The following is a 19,871-nucleotide window of genomic DNA, read 5'->3' on the forward strand; positions in this document are numbered from 1 at the left end:
CGTTGTGTGTGTCTTATTTGACTGTAAAGTATAAGTGACTTTCCCGATCCCGTACCTCAAGTGTGGAGAACCCGAGAGTACAAGAATTATTCCCCCTGATAAAACACTGTCATTTTTTATCTCAAATTACAATTTAATTTAATTAATCACAACTTGTTATGGTTATTGGAATACATGTAACTAAATGATCAAAGTATTTAATATCGAATAATTCTAAGGTCTTTAATTAAATCTATAGAAATAAACACAATGCCGTGACATTACAGTAATAATATAATTTAAACAACATTTCATGAAAAAAAGGATTCCAGGGAAATAAACTCACTTTTTTTTTCGAAACGAAGAGCAAAATAATAATTTTGAATTATTAGAAAACTGCCCGTGTTGAAACAAATTGGAAAGTTCTCAGTGGACATGACTTGAAAACTGGATCAATCTTTATAACGCAACTACATGTTGAAACATGTTGGCAACACGGGCATTGATATATATAATGACGTCAGCAGTTCTAAATATAGCTCACACTATGCCTGTCCAATCATGTCGGTAGCAACCACACTAGCAACGTAGTACTAGTGCGTCACGGTAGAGTATAAATGCAGCGACGTACCGCTGACTGTCAGTACACTGTAACCAGCGTAAGAACACAGTCAGCGGTCTAAAAAACACAAACTCACACTGCTGAGATGGCAACAGCTAGCAAACCAAAATGCAAGTACTGGGACAACTGCTTCAGGAAAGATCCGACGCATATATCGGCATTTTCACACCCAAATGGCCATACACCAGGCTCCCCGACAAAAAAGAAACCAGTCATCGATGACAAGACCGACGATGCCGGTACCGGTTCGTTTTATTTTTAAGTTGCATAACTAGTCATTTTATTACACGATCACCTCGATACAGTTTAATTGTAAATACTCTATATTATAGTGTTTATAAATGACAGGTGTTAATATCGAACGCATATCTTTATTATTTTGCATTGAAATATATATTAATCGCGTCGAGTAGTGATAGCATAAAACAGCGAAACTTGACACGCCCACCACTACTTAGAGTGAAAGGCATTGTTTCCTTTTAACCTCAGTATTAAATAAATATTTAAAGTAATATCCAAGGCACACAAATAACGTGCTAAACGTACCGTTCACGAAAATACTTGCTCACTCTCACCTTAGAGAATAAATTATAACAATGAACATTTAATTAAATTATAATATATATATATATTCATAATAATAATTGTGAGATAAACTGTAATTATGTTGTAATATGTGTAATATTGGTTATATGAAACTCAAAATAATGTAACATGTTCTATATAAGCACTTTCGCTTCATCAAATGGCAACTTGGCGCAGCAGGTCACGTGACATTATACACACAAAAATAAGAACCTGGCCGATTAATATTGAAATCAAATGACAATGTATTATTGTGTATCACACATGCCGTTCAATTGTTCTAAGCCGTGTTAATTAAAAAAAATGTAGATGGCAATGCGATACAATGCCGCAAAATTGTTGCATTTGATATTACGAGATTGGGCCTACTAGACACTCATCATGTCCATAATATTAGCTACTACGTTGCGTATTTCTTACAGACGGGGACCGCGCCCCAGCAGCTGCCACATCAACAGCAACAACAGCAGCAACAACGACAACAACTACTTTGACTCCACAGAAAAAACGCAAAGCCGACGAAGACGGCGAAGACAAATCCAAAACAAAAAAAACAAAGAAAACAACAGGTTGGGATATGAGCGATAGTGAGGACGACAATGATGATGCCACCGAGGCGAAGGCGAGTATCAAACCCGATTCCAGTACAACAAAGGCGGTAGACGCAACATCAGACTCGGATGAGCCCACTGTTACATTATCTCTCAAGAAACCGAAATGCAAATACTGGGACACCTGCTTCCGGACAAATGCAATCCACTTAAGGGCGTTTCTTCATCCGGGTAATTATTATGAACAAAATAGTTTTTTTGGAGGGAATAAATGTTTTATAACTGATGAATTATGTTACAAATTAAGTTAAAATGTTTAAATAACCACGCACTATTTTTTCAGCTGACATGAAACAGAAAAACAAAATGAAAGACGGAGACTTTGTCGATGTCAAATCAGGCGATACAACATATCAACTGAAACGAACAGGCGACTCTTACTACTGCACGTGAGTACATAATATATGAACATACCAATTTGTAGCGCAATACCGCGGTCGACAACATCGACAAATTTTTAATTTTCAGAAGTTACAAATTATAACTAATTTGTTTTTAGATGCATAGGCTGGAAGCAACAAACGAATCCCGTTGACAAACGAACATGCAAACACTTGGGGGCGCATCTCGGCGAAGAATATGAGCAGATACGACTCGGAGAATACGCCGCACGGCGATCGAGAAGAGTGGCGTCGACAAGCACCGACACAAAGCCCAAACCGAAAAGTAAAGCCATGATACAGTTATTGTTGGCACACAAATGGACAGATAGGTGAGTAAAATAGCAAGTATGTTAGCACTCCACACTGTAATCGAAGTGTCAGAATTGGAATAATTGGGAATAATGCGGGTATGAATGTGGCGAGTCCTAACCAACAGGAAAGTGGCGAGTTCTAGCCAATAGGAAAGTTTAACCACTATTAGATGGTCGCTGTTAAAAAGTCACAGTGCTTGACGTAAATCTGGAGATGTAGCGATGTACTGCACACTTTCATTCGATGGGCATCATTTAGTCTAAACTTACCTTATACATGTATGTATATGCTTTTGTCTAACGATATTAATATTGTGTTGCAGTGTCGACCCGAAAGGTTGGTGGATGAGTGAAAAGCTTGACGGTGTTAGAGCGTGGTGGGATGGACGCAAGTTCCGCTCTCGGCTGGGGAATACGTTCTACGCACCGGGCTGGTTTACAAAGGTACAATACACAAAACATGAATTGACTCTAAATGTCACACACATAGCATAAACATAAAACACGTTTACATATTCTATTTCTTGTATCCGTGTTGCAGGATTATCCAACTGACATGGAATTGGACGGCGAATTGTTTGGTGGGCGGGGGATGTTCCAGGCTACCGTCAGTATAGTTAAGTCGTCGGACACCGATGAACGATGGAAAAAAGTTGTATTCCACGTTTTCGATGCCCCAAATGTAAAAGATACGTTTGAAAAAAGAATGGAGGCGCTAGAAGACTACTTTAGTGCAAATACGTAAGTACATGTATGGGGACGGATGACGTCATTGTTGCATTGCATTGTTGGGTATATGGATATCAGTAACCACAAGTCTAGAGGGAGGAGAGGGAGTGCGCCCCTGCAAACCCGCCACTGTATGTATGTGAAGATTGCGGACATGTTGAATTGTTTTGTTTTTTTATCATATTCTGTCTTGATTACCATTCACCCTAAAATACAACTAAGCGCATTAAAAACACTCGAAAATCATTGGAAATGTCTGTATGGCGTAACGTAAATTTGAAATAGTCAATGCATTTTGGGATGTATCCTAATTACTTACGCTGCAGGTTTTTCCCCAACAGCGTGACGACAGTTAAAGTGGTGGACCAGACTAAATGTAAAAATAAAGAGCACTTACAGGAAGAATTAAAAAGAATAAACGGCGCTGGTGGCGAAGGCGTGATGATTCGGCAACCCAAATCGAAGTATGAGAATTGCCGATCCAAAACACTGTTGAAGTTAAAAACGTTTCACGACGCAGAGGTGGGTATTTATTTAGTTTTTTTAAAATCATTTCGTTTATTTATTTTTGTTGAAATTAAAGTGTGATATTCACAGTAAAATGTATCCTTTCACAGGCCAGAGTTGTTGGATACAAAGAAGGGAAGGGGATGAACCAGGGACGTGTTGGCGCCCTCAGAGTTCAGATGGCGAACGGAAAAGAATTTTCAGTAGGTTCTGGGTAAGTATAATGTTCTTGATTAAATATGGTCAATCGTTTCTCAAAAAAAGTAACAATATTTGATAGCCTTAGTTGAAGTGAAACCATATAACTCTTTCCATGTTTCATTCACCCAGGTTAACAGACGCACAGAGAAGAAAACCACCAAAGAAAGGTACCATTATCGTGTACAAATTCCAAGAGTACAGTAACAGTGGCACCCCTAGGTTTCCCACATTTGTCGGCGAAGCCGCGGATAAGACTGAGCCTAAGGACTGCATTCTGACGTCAAATAAAGAACTTGCTGATAACGCAGATAGTTAAGGGCGCGAGGACTGCCATGGCGATTGTTAACTTGCGTTGTCAAGTTGGAATCTGAAAACTATTTGAAGGCGTATTAATGTACATGATATTTTATACCGCTCTCGAACTTTAAACCTGACATGGTCGGCGATAGTTATTGCGCCCTCGCCGACGGGTTCACTCGAACGCAGGGCACTTCATGATACCTGTATATTGTAATAATTTTGAAGTGGTTTACTATCGCAATTTTCGCTACTCTTTTTTACTGTAAGTTATTGGATGCTGAAGTACTTTTATTTTTGTAAATACGAAGATTTTTTATTGCCATTTGTGTTTTTTACTTTAGCAAGACTTGTTTTAAAGGAACTTTATAATCACATTTAGTCATGTCTCAGATTATCATTTACTGTCTTCGTATAGCTGACATCCGGGTAACACCAGATGGCTAAGTTGCATCTGGGTAAAACGTGCAACGTCAGATGGCTGGGTTGCATCCGGGTAACTGTAACGTTATGAGTTGAGTGTAGAAACGTAATTGTTAGTGTATTATACTGTATATTTTAAAAGTATTGAATATTATAATCTTTTAATGATTAATTTTTATATAAAGATAGCAGAGTAAACGTAATTTTCTATATTTAACTATGTGATAATTTGTAAATAAAATAAAAGCGATATTTTAAAAGAATTTGTAATAAATATAATTCTATCGACATTAAATACCATGTGACGTGTGTATAGTTTAATCTTCCTCTTCAGTTTGTTAAACCTTTTAATTTTAATTTCCGTTGCCAAGGAAGTTAATCGCTCGTTCATATTATATCATTTTGTAGGTTTTCCATGGTAATCGATGTTACGGTATTTTCTCTCGATTATAACGACTCCAACGATTGACGACTCTGTTTGGTTAATCCATGTACCGTTTACGGTACTATGCAAGGTACACTGCTTCGATTCGTCGTATTTTTTTAACCCCCTAGACAAAGCACTGGTAAAATATGTATGTAGTGAAGAATTTCAAATAATTTATAACGTTATTGCGTCATAAGGTATAAAATAATTAGGTAATCCCACTAATAATTCGACTTGCTTCGTACCTATAATGATATGTAAGTTTCATGAAAACAACATACATCAACATTACAATGAAACGGACGATGAGATTATTGGAAATAACATATTACCGTGAGTCCGTACACGGAGATGAATCACACAATACATACAGACATAACATTACATCAAAATAAAGAAATAAAGAAAACATTTAGCAATGTCGTGGAGGTGACATTATTGCGTGCCTTCACTTAGGACGTACGTACCAAATACTAAGACAAGGTATAATATCTAAGAGTAACCTTTCTACTAAGAATATGTGACAAGATACATGACGTCATCGTTGACCGTCATCAATTTTCCCCATCTATGAAGTAATATAGTTATTTCACCTACATATGGTGTATACATTTCTAAGCTTGTTCGATATGCTAGCGCTTGCACTGATTATGATGAATTTGAAAAATGTCGTAGACTCCTGTATTCCAAGCTGAACGACTTAGGTCAACTTTCAATCGTTTCTGTGACATATATCATAATTGGTGACAAAATAGAACAAACCAGGTAGGTAGATGATCTCTGATTGTTTAAACGTCGCTTATCCTATATACGTAGAGGGTATTTTCATAAATTAACTGCTTAGAATGATATATGACTGGTGTTTATCGGTAAAGCAGGACATGCTAACTTTTTTTTTTGCAAACACCTGATATCACCCCTTGGTTTTAACCTTGAGGTACACATATCGTTACTTTGTAAAATAATTTCTGTGAATTCTCCGAGACTGGTCATTTCAATGCATATTAGTTTCTGTCCTACTGTACATATTGACCTATGTATGTATGTGTGTCACTGTATTTTGTCCCATGTATATTGTTAACCGCCGAGTGTACTTTGTTGAAATCCATGTACTACTATTGGGTATGTTAATGTTTCTTGTTTTGTCAATTTTCACTATATAAAAGCTTACTCACCAGAAATCCGCTGTGATTTAGTGCAAACACTGCATACATAGTTCGCCCCCCCCCCCCAGGTTGGTTCGGTAATCTATAAAAGTTTATTTTGTAAGTGTGTGAATGAAGGTTACCACTGTTCTTTTCAAATATTTTACAAAATTGGGTAAGACTGAATTCAGACGTAAGCCCAGCAAACGAAAATGCATTTCATGAGCAAATAATTTGGAATAACAAACTGATTCTTCTGGGAGGGAAATCGGTCTTCATTCAGGATTTTGTTGATGCTGGAATTTTGTTTGTTAAACAAATGTATGAGGAAACTGGGAAACTACGGGCATGGGAGGAGATTCAGAGTAAAGGAGTACCTGGGTCATGCTTTCTAAAATGGTATGGCCTGATACAGTGCATACCTCACAAACTAAACAACTCTGATTTTGACGAGAATGTTAACCCTTTGGATAAACCAGTTAGACTTAAACACGGCAGTACATCGGTTGAGTTACAAAATTGTACTACAAAAACTGTAGCTAAGAGTATTGTTAACAACAAATTTATCTCGCCTAGATCTGAGACCTATTTTACTGTATTATTGAATATTTCACACTTGATGTCTTGGTTGCCAATCTACCAGTTACCCTTTCGTACTACAATTGATACTCGTCTCAGAGAATTTCAACTCAAAATAATCCATAATATTCTGACCACAAACAAAACATTATTTAAGATGAACCCTCCCATTGTGGAGTCTGATCTGTGTACTTTCTGTTCATCATGCTCTGAATCTCTTATCCATTTGTTTTACCAATGTCAATGCACCCAAGATTTTTGGGAAACACTGTATATGCTTTGGGGGAGGGGGGTAAGCTTGGCCTGAGTGCATTCCCGAATGCACAACAAATCCTTTTTGGGGATGAAAACTTTACATGTTTAGTCAACTTCCTCTTTCTGGTAGCAAAAAAATATATTTACTTGTGTAGATATAAAAATCAAAAGCCAGAATTCATGGCATACAAAAGATATGTAAAATATTTCCTGGAGATAGAGTACTTCATTGCTGTCCGACGGAATAAGTTGACTTCTCATAACAAGAAATGGGGATATTTTATGAAAAATGTTACCCAATCCACTTCACAATATGTAGATTAATTGCAATTTGTAATGTACAAACCAGGTATGTAAGATGTTAATTTCAGTGCAAACTCCAATAAAAGTTTATAAATACAAAAAAAAAAAAGTGTGTGAATGAAAACTTAAGGTATTTTAGTAACAACTCATTTTTTTAAATATCAGTATTAATATGTCTAGTATGCGTAAAACAAAAACATTTCACGTGAGAATGGAAGTTTGATTAACATATACGATATGTCATTGCCGATTGGCTGGTCGACATCCCTGATTTTGTTACGGTAGACTTGATTGGTTACGACATTGAGGTTATTGCCAACATTACGAAGGTTTGTCAGTTGAGTATAATTTGTATGTGTCCTGATATCTTAGTAACATATAGGCGGTGTGTGTAACTTATTGGTAGCGGACTGATAAAAGACAGGTAAGTTCTCTTGCGAGTATGGTCCGATATCATAGTAACGTCATGATAATGCATTTTAGACGTTTAGACATATACTTGCACAAATGCGATCATAATGTCACTAACCTGACCAGAGTGCAGTCAACTCTGGTGACAGACCCAGTAAAGCTACATAATTTACTGTGAGAAGATCGAGTCTTTCGTGGCAACTAAAACTATGATTAGCAATTAGTGTGTGTCAAATTTATAAAGATTATTTCTGTATGTTTCGAAACTATTTGAAAACCTGGTCAAATACTTGGGTAGTCGAAAAATAAAAATAAATATAAATAAACGGTAAATAGCCACACCTTCTTATTTTTGCCCATGGCACTTAGCAAATGCTTTTAAGACAGCAATAAGGTTTTTTTCTTATATATTTCTAAACACATAACTTTATAAGCTAGAGTCCCGTTTTTAAATTTACACTTCACAAGACAGTGGGAAGTGAAGAGTATCTGGATTTAGAAATACAATAATTTTCCACAGAATAATGGCTCATCGGGGGTGTTAGAGGGGAAAATTTCCTATCTAATGGGTAAAGCTACTGTAAGAGTTAACGGGTAGTGAATTACTGGCCTTGGGAACACCTTTATTCAAACAGGCTCTTAAAACAGCCGAGACAAGTTTACGATATCCCGGGTGAAGTGCTAAGTATTAATACGACTTAGTAACGCTCAATGAATCCCGTAAATTTCAAGTCGTAAATACCGCATTGTTCTTTTTTCTTTTTCGAAATCTGGTTTAGTCCGTTTGGCAGTCTGTCCCAAGACGCGTTTTAAATAAACGAATACCAGTTGTTATCCGGGTTTAGATCGCAGACCCTACAACAGGCTGGTTGGCGATCCGATCCGCTCAAAAACATGCAACATGTTTTCAGTTGTTAGGACATGAACATGAAGCTAACGTCGGTTTATAACTAAAACCGTGCCCGTATACGAAGTTCGCAAAACGCATTCAGTCTTGGGTATTGGGTCCGTGGCTAATGACGGCCAGCCACGGACCGGGTCTGAATTACATACATTTTGTTGCATTATCATTTTTTACAATAAACATGATGTCAGGGTTGCAAATAATGTTATTGCTGATAAATAAAGCACAACATTGACAACATAGAGTGACAGAGAGAAAGGATAATAATTAATAAATATACATTGCGATTCAGAAAACTGACAGAAGAAAAAAATTGCCCCTTTTTTGTGGCATGTACAGCTACTATGATAAATGTGTTAAAGCGGGGGTGTCGTCACCTGCGCATGCATCAGATGGCCATAGCGTGTCATTGTTTACAAACAAGCGTCTACCCATGAGCCTTTGCGTTTTTAGCGTGCGTTGTTATCGTCGCTTGGGACTCAATTCCCGCGCGTGCGCAGGTGACGACCCTCCCACTTTAAGTGTAGAATAATAATCCAAATAAAGGTCAAGAAGAAGGCCGTATTCGGAAAGCCGATTGCAGTAAATGGTAGTTTGCCTTATTTGTTATTCCAGGAAAACAAGATGGCTGTACATCACCTCGCTACGCTCTTGACTCTACTCCTTGCAGTGGTACTATTCTTAGTTGTAATAGTCTTCAATATATTTAGCGGCGTGCCTGAGCAATCTGGCGGTAAGTTGTTAATATATACTGTTGTTGTTTTCACTCACAGAAAACAAACAAAAAATAGTGTACTTATTGACAATTCTGTGAATTTCGCGCTCCCATATTTGGAAGTATATCAGTATTGATGTTATATTCCATGGCATGATACGTTGAAGTGAGTCCCATGCAACGTAAACTACAATGAAATTCGTGCCGAGCAACGACTTGAGGATATAATGTAAAAACACTTGTTTATTTCACAGGACTATTTCTCAACACCGTGAATAACATATCTGATAAATATTTCCTGGAAATCACTCCAGCTGGCTGGACGTTCTCAATCTGGGGTGTGATTTACACATGGAACATATTGTGGCTGATCTACGCCCTCACAACAATCTTTCGCAAGAATGGAACAGACTACGTATACGTGCGCCCTCAAGTGTTGAGTCCAATGTTTTACGCTACGTTTTCTTTGAACCTGGGGCTGAATATCGGGTGGTTGATTTTGTTTGACAGGGAATATCTACTAGTGTCTTTGTTTTGTTTGGCTTTAATTGCCTTTACCTTGTATATTTGTATTTTTATTAGTCATTTCAATTTGTACCGAAATCTCCACGAATTATCTAATTTCGACGTCTGGGCAATTCGGATACTTGTCCATAACGGTTTGGCCATATACGCTGCTTGGAGCTCCCTGGCAACCATTCTAAACCTGAGCATAGTTCTAAGATACGTTGCAGATGTGGACCAATCCACAGTGACCATTGTTGCCTTGGCGATAGTATCAGTTGAAGTCACTGCGTGGTTCGTGATAGAGCAATGCACGGTGTTAGAGAAATACTTACGCTACACAATCACTCCATATTTTGTCGTTATTGTCTTTCTAATTGGTTGTATCTCCAAAAATTGGCATCTTACTAGAATTACTTCCGCGCTTGCTTCCACCTTAGGCGTGGCCAGCGTCTTGTTGATAGCGCGGGTAGCATTACTTCTGTATCGACATTTTACTCAATCTGTTGTTAGTACGACGAACATAGAGAAGATTGGAGAAGCCGAGTTTAGAGAAGAGGACGACACCGACGAAAATTTGGAAGTTACAACCTTTTAATTTGTTAAGTCACCTGCGCACGCGCGGGAATTGAGTCCCAAGCGACGATAACAACACACGCTAAAACGCAAAGGCTCATGGGTAGACGCTTGTTTGTAAACAATGACACGCTATGGCCATCTGACGCATGCGCAGGTGACGACTCCCCCCGTTTAAAAGTAAATTCGTTTGCGTGGTGTATCAAGTAGTAGTTGTCTGCTTGTCAGAGACATTCTTTGGCAGAAGGAGCCAATTTTACAACATGTAGTGTAACTGTAATTATATTATAATTACACGTAGCGACTGATGTGTTGATAAAGTTATTTTTTAATTTGATAGACAGTTTCAGTTGTTTGTTTCGCTGATGCGATTATTTAAGATAATGAAGATTGTTCCTTAATATATAAAATTAAATTGCATTTGGATCTATATTTGGCTTACTTTTTGTTATTACCTTTATATAACCTTTATATTACCTTTTTATTACCTTCTATAGTCATATTACTAGTACGCACGTTGGAAGCATCATTTATTATACTAGTAAGAAGTCATGAGTATCACGGTGCCCCTGACAGGAATTATAAATTTGTCGGGCTTCCGAAGCTAAATGGAATTCCCAAAGTTCAAGTTCAGTCAGCTTTTGAAAAAAGTTTCAAGGAAAAAAAAATTGGAAATAAATTTGTGTGTGTCTTTTTATTGTTAAGATCACTATATCAATGTACGATTTTCTGTTTCATCAATGACGTCACGGTGTCAGAAAATAGGCATAACTAGAGTTAGTCACATGGTGAGGTAAATATATAGATTTAGACGGCATACTATAAGGTTATTACGAAGATACCTCAAAGTATGCACGAAGACAGTACAGCGGCAGTATCGACCGACGCGCAGCGTACTGTCTGAGTGCATACTTTGAGGTATCTTCGTAATAACCTTATTATTATGCATTTTTTCCCTTCACGGATACATCATGGAAATGCCGAAATCCAATAAGTTTAGAACAGAATCAGCGAACTTTCTTGTATGGAGTCCGGTCAAATCCAGGTCACAAGTTAGAGGACGCTTACGCGCGTAATCATTCCATATTTGGAATTCGCATTTCCAAATATGGTAGTATGAAAATACCCCGTAAAATACCGCAAAATTACGGCATGCTGTAACTTATGGCGTTACGGTGACAGATGTATAATAATGGTCATTGTCAAATTTGTTTTTTACGTAAAATACTTAGTGTTTAGTGTATATATTATATTCCAGTCTCCGTCTTTTTCGATCTAACATATTAATTAAAGTTCGAAGGTGATTAAGACCGTGACGAGATATTGCATTGTATTGTGTATTTTCACGAACTAAAATGAGTCAGTTGCCATGCCATCTTACTTAATTTTAGTTGACCATTTCCTTTTGGTATTTCTGTATGAAATACACAAGCTCCGAGTCTGTTTCAGAATAATATGAGATTAGCTTAAATCTTAGCCCGTGATTGGTGTAGCCTGAACACGACTGTGAAGTTATTACGAGAAAATTGCAAAGTATGAACGAAAGCAGTACGACGGTAGTGTCGCATACTGCCCGAGTGCATACTTCGCAGTATTCTCGTAATAACCGTATTATTATACATCTTTACCTTCAAACAATACATCATGAGAATGCCGAAATCCAAAAAGTTTAGAACAGAATCAGCGAACTTTTGCAGGGTCCGGTCAAACCCTGGCGCAGCCATGTTTGTTTTTAATATTAGAGGACGCTTACGCGCGTAATCATTCCCTATTTGGAATTCGCGTTTCCTAATACGATACAAAAACATAACCATATCTGATAGAAAATGCCCTGTTCGTGATCTTGGATAAATTGAAGATGAGAAACATTTCCTTTTCACGTGCCAGCTATATGATAAAGAAAGAACCAGCCTTTTTACTAAACATAAAATGCACGGAGAGACATTAATAAACGTCTTAAATAATAAAAACGATCACATAATTAAAGAGATTTCAAAACAAGTTCATACTTATTTTAGGCTTAGAGAGCGAAAAATCAAACAATAACTTCAGTGCACTTCCAAAGGATGGTAGATTAATACAAGTTGATGTGGGTGACCACATTGACCTCAGTGTAGTTCCAAGTAAAACAGCATAGTAAATGTCCAATTTGTGCACATATTTGATGACTTCATGTAGTAGTACGATTACAAACCCCATACATAACAAGCAATCTATTGTCGTCATTGCGACATACATGTTGGGGTACACTGTATATTGTTAAATTGGGTTTTTACTGTAAAGCTGTCGTGATCCTCATGTGATATTGTGCATTGTTACACATTGGTTCCGTTGACGCCACATAAATGACGTGATCAAAGCCGAAAGGTCTTTGGAGATGACACCGTAAAAGTAATACTCAATTTCGTGACTGCTCAGCACGCAAAATACAGGACGTTGCTCCAAACTATGACATATTCTCACTCGCCCCACCCAACATTGACAAATAAAATAAAACTCTTACAGCTCAAGAAACGATCGTTGACAATAGACTTAATTGTCGATAAACCCGCATTCAAGTATTCCATTGTTCTCAAATTGACAAATTCTTTTTATCTCTCTTTAAAAATTGTCTAATGATACTATACTGTAGGTACTACATATGTAAGGTACATTCACCCCTCAAAAAAGGATAGTAGATATCAGCGCCCACGCTATCGATTCTGTGTATGTGATTGAGCATACTTAGCATAACAACCTTCGCATATTGTGTATATCAAGTTCTGCCCAGTTCCAATTTAGCATTAGATTTTGCTGCGTTTTCGAAATCTTGCCTTCATCTTATTCTGATCTCCCGTATTTACGAATGTTGACGAGTAACATAGAGGTAAATAAAAATAACACACAAATGAACAAATGTACTATTTTACGTAAATATTTATTGTAATGCGCCGTTTATCAGGCAATAATTACAGAGTGGTGCAATAGTACGACATTCTTGGCAGTGAAAATGCGGTAACGATGACCATGATCGCATTATTTTGTCAACAGAACGAGAGCCATTTCAGCACTAAATCTACGGTACCATTTTGCACTAGCGCTACTCGCACTGATCACTCGTCGTCATGTGACATTTTCAACACTCCCTTTCTTTTTGATACTTCACTATAAACCGAGTCATGGCTAATATTCCGTAAATACTTGTATCGAGCAAAATTTGAATAGGACATGTCATTTACAGCACAAGGTCACGTTGAACTTGAAGAACGCAACTGTGTGTGAATATGAAAATCACTTTTGTTTAGGCTTAAGTAATTAATAACTGTCGACTTATATTGAATTTTTGTACATTTTTTTTCTTACTTTAGTTTGTTATTTTCGGCGAGCCAAAATAAGATGAACTCCATGTACTAATAAATGGCACACCCGAAGCGAGATAGTTGATTGGCAAGGGGAATGCTGACCTACATATTTGAAAGAAGGGCGTACGTGAAACCACCAATCCTATAATACATATATTTAGGTAGACCCTGGTTTAAAGTTTCGATTAATATTATTTTTTTTTTCAATATGTGTTTGCTCTATGGCAACATGGCCTCCAAAATCAATAAGACTGGTAAATTTGTAACATGGATAACATTGAAAATGGTGGCTCTGCTATGATGCCAGTGACCCCGAAAGTCACGTTATCGTGGAAAGGTAATGAAATTATATTCTGTATTTCTAATTTTTCCCTCTGTTCTATTTTTCCCGAACAAACGATATATATTCCAACATTTTGCGATTTTATAAGTACGAAGTCCGTTTTTGCGCAACAACAGTGAAAAAGTGTCGAATGGTTCAGTCAAAATTAAAATACGAAAATGAATCTTACGTCTTATAGAATCCATGCGTCCAAACTACAACTTAGTGGCGATGGCCGGAACGACGTCATTTTCGGTCGTTCACATCGATGAGCTCTGGAAACAAACACTGAGAAAACGAGACAATTGTGAATTCTCACTCGAGGCCGATTATTTCGGGTTTCAGCACATTTATTTTACTTAAAAACTTTAGTTATTTGCAACATCGACATAAAAACATGAGATCGGTCGCTGTTTTGGTACTGTTATAACTCCATAACCATGTCAAGTTTTCAACTGCCCACTTGATAACGCATAGTGACGTAACTAATTATAACTCGTGATTATGCAAAGTGGACGGTATTGTTCAGGGGTATTGTTGTCACATCACAAACAAACTTTATCTCCCATCTCTTGAAAGCTGTCGTGCTAAAATGTTGTTCCATGCGCATGTGCCCCATCACGGACTTGATTGGTTCATAGATCTCAAGGTTATGATACATGATAACATTTAGGTCGTTGACACCCCGATTATTAGCCTGGAATCTAACCATTCAGAGTGCCTTTCTCTGTGCGTCCAAGGTCTCGCGACAAGACACGGTACCCAGTCCAGTGGATCATATGTGTCCTGACATCCTAGTAAGTTGTGTGTAACTTACTGTTATCGACTGACAAACGACAGGTATGTTCCCTTAAGATTATGATTCGATATTATTGTTGTATTGTATTGACATGAGGATACATCACTGCAGACTTTCAGTCATGATGCTTGACAGATTGTAGATAATAAACTTAGGACAAATGCGATCAAAAATGTAACTATTCGGCGTACAGTGGAGGGGGGGGGGCAAGGGTTATTTTCGTTCAACGTAATTGCAATATTTTTTTGTTCGTACAACATAAATTGAAAAAATAAATTCCGTAATTCTGTAATCACAGGCTAGACGTACAACGTAATCAATCAAATATTTGTTCGTACACTGTAAAAATGTGTCATTTTTCTCGTACGTACAAGAATTCACATCCAAATAAAAAAAAGTCGTAAAGAATAATCCAGGGAAATTACATTTTCGAAACTGTAAAACGACTAGATGACACAATTCACTGCAAAAATCAATTTTCACTGTAAACTGTAAAAACGTCTTCTTTTCCTTGTAAATTGTAAAAAGCCCTTTTTATTTCCCGTAAAACTGTACCAGCTACCCCCTTGCTCCCTCTCTACAGTTAACATTTAGATGAGAAATCCAGTAAAGCTGCATATTTCACTTTTACCAGGTCGAAAAAACGGTCCTTTTGTATCAATTACAAATTATGAATATTAAAGCAATATTGTATGGCAAATTTCGAAAGATGACTTGTACAAAAATAATTGAAAACCTAGTCAATTCCCAGCGCAAAGAAAAATGTAAAGATCGCCAGTGAATAGTTTTCTAACGATCAGTGTTACGTAACAGCAATGGTAACCAAGCCTTTTCTTGTTTGCTCAAAGACACTAAAATTATATTTTCTAGTGTTTTTGGTTTGCTCTAGTAGATGGTCAATTTCCCTCAATCATAACCAGATCAATGTGAACATCAACGCTCTGTATGTACTGTTCATTACACTGTTTCTCGACTTTGAATAAAGACGGTGACTATCTCATTCTAAATCCTTCAAATATCACGTTAGCACCCGTTTTTCAATCTTTCATAAACTATGCACTCAAAATAGAGAGGCGAATGTGTCTGGGTTTTTGAGATAGTCAAGCTCGAATGCGACGTTCGAATAGCCAAAATGGTCAAACAAATTGAACATTCGTCCGCTTTGTCTGAATTGCTGCCCTGGATCATGAGGGTAGAGAAGAGATATTTTCTACTTCTATGCCTGGATCAATGTGCTAACTAACAGACTACTGCAACAAACAAAGGGTGCCATGGTTACTGTTGCTGTTACATAACAGTGATTGGATATAGGCCATTCAAAGGCGACCTCCATTTTTTTTTCATTGTCCTGGAAATAGACCCCTTTCAAATGTCGAGCCACCTCGTACCATCGCACAATTTATCAAAGCAATCTATTTGAGACGAAATTGTTGCACAATTCGCAAATTTTCAGCGTGCTACGATGTTTAGTTTTACTACGAGCGTGGTTTGAAAATTCAACATTTCATAAACTAGCGATACACGGTCTTCAAATTCACGATAAAATCTCATTTGCACACAACCTTCCCGCTGGCTGAATACATTTTCATTCATTTTTTGCGCAATTAATCATTATACCAATTATTATAAATTCAATATTGTTATCCCATCGTCTCGTAGGTTGCGTAGCAAATTTTTCCCAAACAGTACAAATTCAACTTATGGCGACAGAAAAAAAATAATTCACAAAGATATGTCAGAAAAAAAACACAGCTCTGTTTCTTGGTGGTGTATATAATAATAATAACTTTATTACACTACTAAAAAACCTTCAGAGGGTTTTTGTATGGTAAGGAACATAAATACATACAATACATAAGAGATAAAAATATAGCTACTGTGGTGACGGTGTTATGTGTAAACAATAGTCCAAGGTAATGGCCCATGGAAAAAAAAAATTCTTATTACCTCCATGGATGGCTCATCTTTTTTTAGCTCCATGGATGGCCATAACGTGTCATTTGTTTACAAACAAGCGTCCTCCCATGAGCCTTTGCGTTTTTAGCGTGTGTTGTCATTCATGTTATTGTCGTTTGGACTCAATTTCTGCGCGTGCACAGTTTCGCTAAAGCCGGCCCAATGTTGAGGCTTCGGCCGAATAAATGGTCCTTGGCTGGCAAAGATGGCTTTACGCTAGCTCGGTCAATGAGCGTATAATGTAGGTGATGTATATTCAGAATCTCACCGTTAATTTGTTATTTCAGTAAAACAAGATGGCTGTACACCACCTCCCTACACTCTTGACCTTACTCCTTGCTGTGGTAATGTTCATAGCCGTCATAATCATCAATGCATTGGGCGGCCGGCCTGAGCAATCTGGTGGTAAGTTGTTATAATGTTAGTTTTTTTCTGTGTGATATCTTAACTTGACAGACGTAACTCAATAATATTTCTACACTCGATGTGCGTTACAGAAAACAAAAAAATGAGTGCAGTTATTAACAATTCTATTAATTCTATTTTCATCTCATTTTTACACGTTTATCCGTAATATTGTTATATTCAATAACAGATGAAAATATGGTTGCCATCGCGACACTTTGTGTTTGATGGAGTCCCATGCGACGTTATACAATATAATGTATAGAATGCATTGAAATTATAATGTGACAACCGTGGCGGTTATTATAATAATGTATACACTTGTTTTTTTTCACAGGACTATTTCTTCACAGCGTGAGTAACTTATCTGATAAATATTACACAGAAATCACTCCAGCTGGCTGGACGTTCTCAATCTGGGGTGTGATTTACACATGGAACATATTGTGGCTGATCTACGCCCTCACAACAATCTTTCGCAAGAATGGAACAGACTACGTATACGTGCGCCCTCGAGTGTTGACTCCCCTGTTTTACGCTACGTTTTCTTTGAACCTGGGACTGAATATTGGGTGGTTGATTTTGTTTGACAGGGAATATCTACTAGTGTCTTTGTTTTGTTTGGCTTTAATTGCCTTTACCTTGTATGTTTGTATATTTATTAGTCATTTCAATTTGTACCGAAATCTCCACGAATTATCTAATATTGACGTCTGGGCAATTCGGGTACTTGTCCATAACGGTTTGGCCATGTACGCTGCATGGAGCTCCCTGGCAACCATTCTAAACCTGAGCATAGTGTTAAGATACGTTGCAGATGTGGACCAATCCACAGTGACCATCGTTGCCTTGACGATAGTATCAATTGAAGTAACTGCGTGGTTCGTGATAGAGCAATATACGGTGTTAGAGAAATACTTGCGCTACACAATCACTCCATATTTTGTCGTTATTGTCTTTCTAATCGGTAGTATCTCCAAAAATTGGCACGTTACTAATGTTACTACCGCGCTTGCTTCCACCTTGGGCGTGGCTATCGTCTTATTGATAGCACGGGTAGTATTACTTATGTGGCGACATTTTACACAGCCCATTGTTACCATGGTGACAAAAGAGTAGGCATACCGTACTCAAATAAACATGACCAAACCATTAAGCAAATATTATATCAAATGTACGAGATGGCAATTCATAAAAAAAATAATCCAACTTCCATATGAGGACAATTCTTTGGGTGAACGCTACACAGGTTTGACTGTAAGTAATTTTTTTCTATGTAGGTCTGAACCAGTGGTTATGTTTTTTAACCAGTGGGCAGGCATGTGGTGGTTGATTTCTTGAGCGAGTTTAATATAAGTAATGTAACTGTAATTATATTAATTGACAACTTCATGTGTTGATGTAGCTATTTTTTTAATTTGATGGACAGTTAGATATAATTTTGTATTTGGCTGGTGTGATTATTTAGGATGATTGTATAGGATGGTGAAGATAGTCTCTAAAAATATAAAATCATTGCATGTGTTAGAAAGTTTGCATACACTTGTATTTGAATCTATATTTTGCAGACTATTCATTACCAATCACAGTACACGCTTTGAAAGCATCTTTCATTTCAAATTTTCTTTTAGCAAAATGTTGGTCATTATCAGTGTGCTTCAGTTTATAACAAGAATGATTTTTAAAATTGAATTCTCCAAATTTAATTTGAGTCTGCTTTTTGACTGCTTTGGAAAAAAAATTTCAATGAAATATACAATTAGAAGTAAATTTATATGTGTCTTGAGCACAAACGAAAATGTTATGGCATCGTGATCTTTCCGTGTATGCTTATTTTGTGTATAAAGTGTTTACTGAATTGAATTTCGTTTGAATCACCAAATTACAAATCCGGAAAATATAGTAAGATATTTTTAAAGATCACTATATACGATTTTCTGTTGCATCAACGACGTGTCTGAGAATACGCATAGCTAGTTATGTCACACCTAATCTCTGCGAGTCAGCGACGTCTCGTATAAATAGGCTCAGAGGGCATCAAATATGTGTTTAGCTAAATGACGTATATACTACTGGTGTTTAGTGTATATGTTATTTTGTTTATATTCCAGTTACTGTTTTTTTTTTTATCTGACCCAATGTAGTTACCATGACAACATATTTTGTTGAACAGTGTACTGTTTATGTAATAAAAATGAAAAAAAAAATATGTTTTCTGTATTAAATACACAAGGTCTGTTTAAATAACATTTGGTATTGCATAGACGGTTATGAGTTCATTGACATTTATTCAAATGTGCGTATTACCTAGACTTTCATTGATTAATTTATAGAATTTAGACTTTGCATCGAATACATAATTTTATTAGTTTTGCGATGTTTCGAAAATTCAAGCCGATGAACATGGAGTCCAAAACGATGACAAATTTATCTGAACCAATCCCGAAGACATATTTTTTTCTGGATCACAGTTGATGAATTCAATGACTGTACACATACAGGTATAGAGTATGTTGTGACCATTTGAGGATTCAGGTATTGAGAGAGAACCAACCAATGTTGAGTCAATATGAGCATCGTT

The 19,871-nt window shown here is 37.0% G+C and overlaps 3 protein-coding genes across 4 annotated transcripts; all 3 read left to right on the plus strand.

Annotated features, from left to right (window-relative positions):
* Positions 1-591: 591 nt before the first annotated feature.
* On the plus strand, positions 592-4,943 carry LOC100366927 (uncharacterized). Of its 2 annotated transcripts, none has more exons than XM_002737905.4 (9): positions 592-846; positions 1,609-1,968; positions 2,081-2,186; positions 2,297-2,509; positions 2,815-2,935; positions 3,033-3,232; positions 3,562-3,742; positions 3,838-3,941; positions 4,058-4,943. In XM_002737905.4, the coding sequence occupies exons 1-9, from the start codon at positions 687-689 to the stop codon at positions 4,242-4,244; spliced, it is 1,632 nt and encodes a 543-aa protein (XP_002737951.1). In that variant the 5' UTR covers positions 592-686; the 3' UTR covers positions 4,245-4,943. The 2 variants fall into 2 exon arrangements, with proteins under 2 accessions (XP_002737951.1, XP_006820400.1); XM_006820337.3 differs by having other exon boundaries at positions 592-840.
* Positions 4,944-9,296: 4,353 nt separating this feature from the next.
* LOC100368081 (uncharacterized) lies at positions 9,297-10,489 on the plus strand. Its single transcript, XM_002737913.1, has 2 exons — positions 9,297-9,405; positions 9,642-10,489. The coding sequence occupies exons 1-2, from the start codon at positions 9,297-9,299 to the stop codon at positions 10,487-10,489; spliced, it is 957 nt and encodes a 318-aa protein (XP_002737959.1).
* A 4,231-nt stretch (positions 10,490-14,720) lies between these two features.
* Positions 14,721-18,830, plus strand: LOC100367931 (uncharacterized). The gene is made up of 3 exons (XM_002737912.3): positions 14,721-14,970; positions 17,173-17,290; positions 17,628-18,830. The coding sequence occupies exons 2-3, from the start codon at positions 17,182-17,184 to the stop codon at positions 18,407-18,409; spliced, it is 891 nt and encodes a 296-aa protein (XP_002737958.1). The 5' UTR covers positions 14,721-14,970; positions 17,173-17,181; the 3' UTR covers positions 18,410-18,830.
* Positions 18,831-19,871: the final 1,041 nt, after the last annotated feature.

The sequence above is a fragment of the Saccoglossus kowalevskii genome, chromosome 6, assembly GCF_978046115.1.
Source record: "Saccoglossus kowalevskii chromosome 6, keSacKowa6.1, whole genome shotgun sequence".
Taxonomy (NCBI): Eukaryota; Metazoa; Hemichordata; class Enteropneusta; family Harrimaniidae; genus Saccoglossus; species Saccoglossus kowalevskii.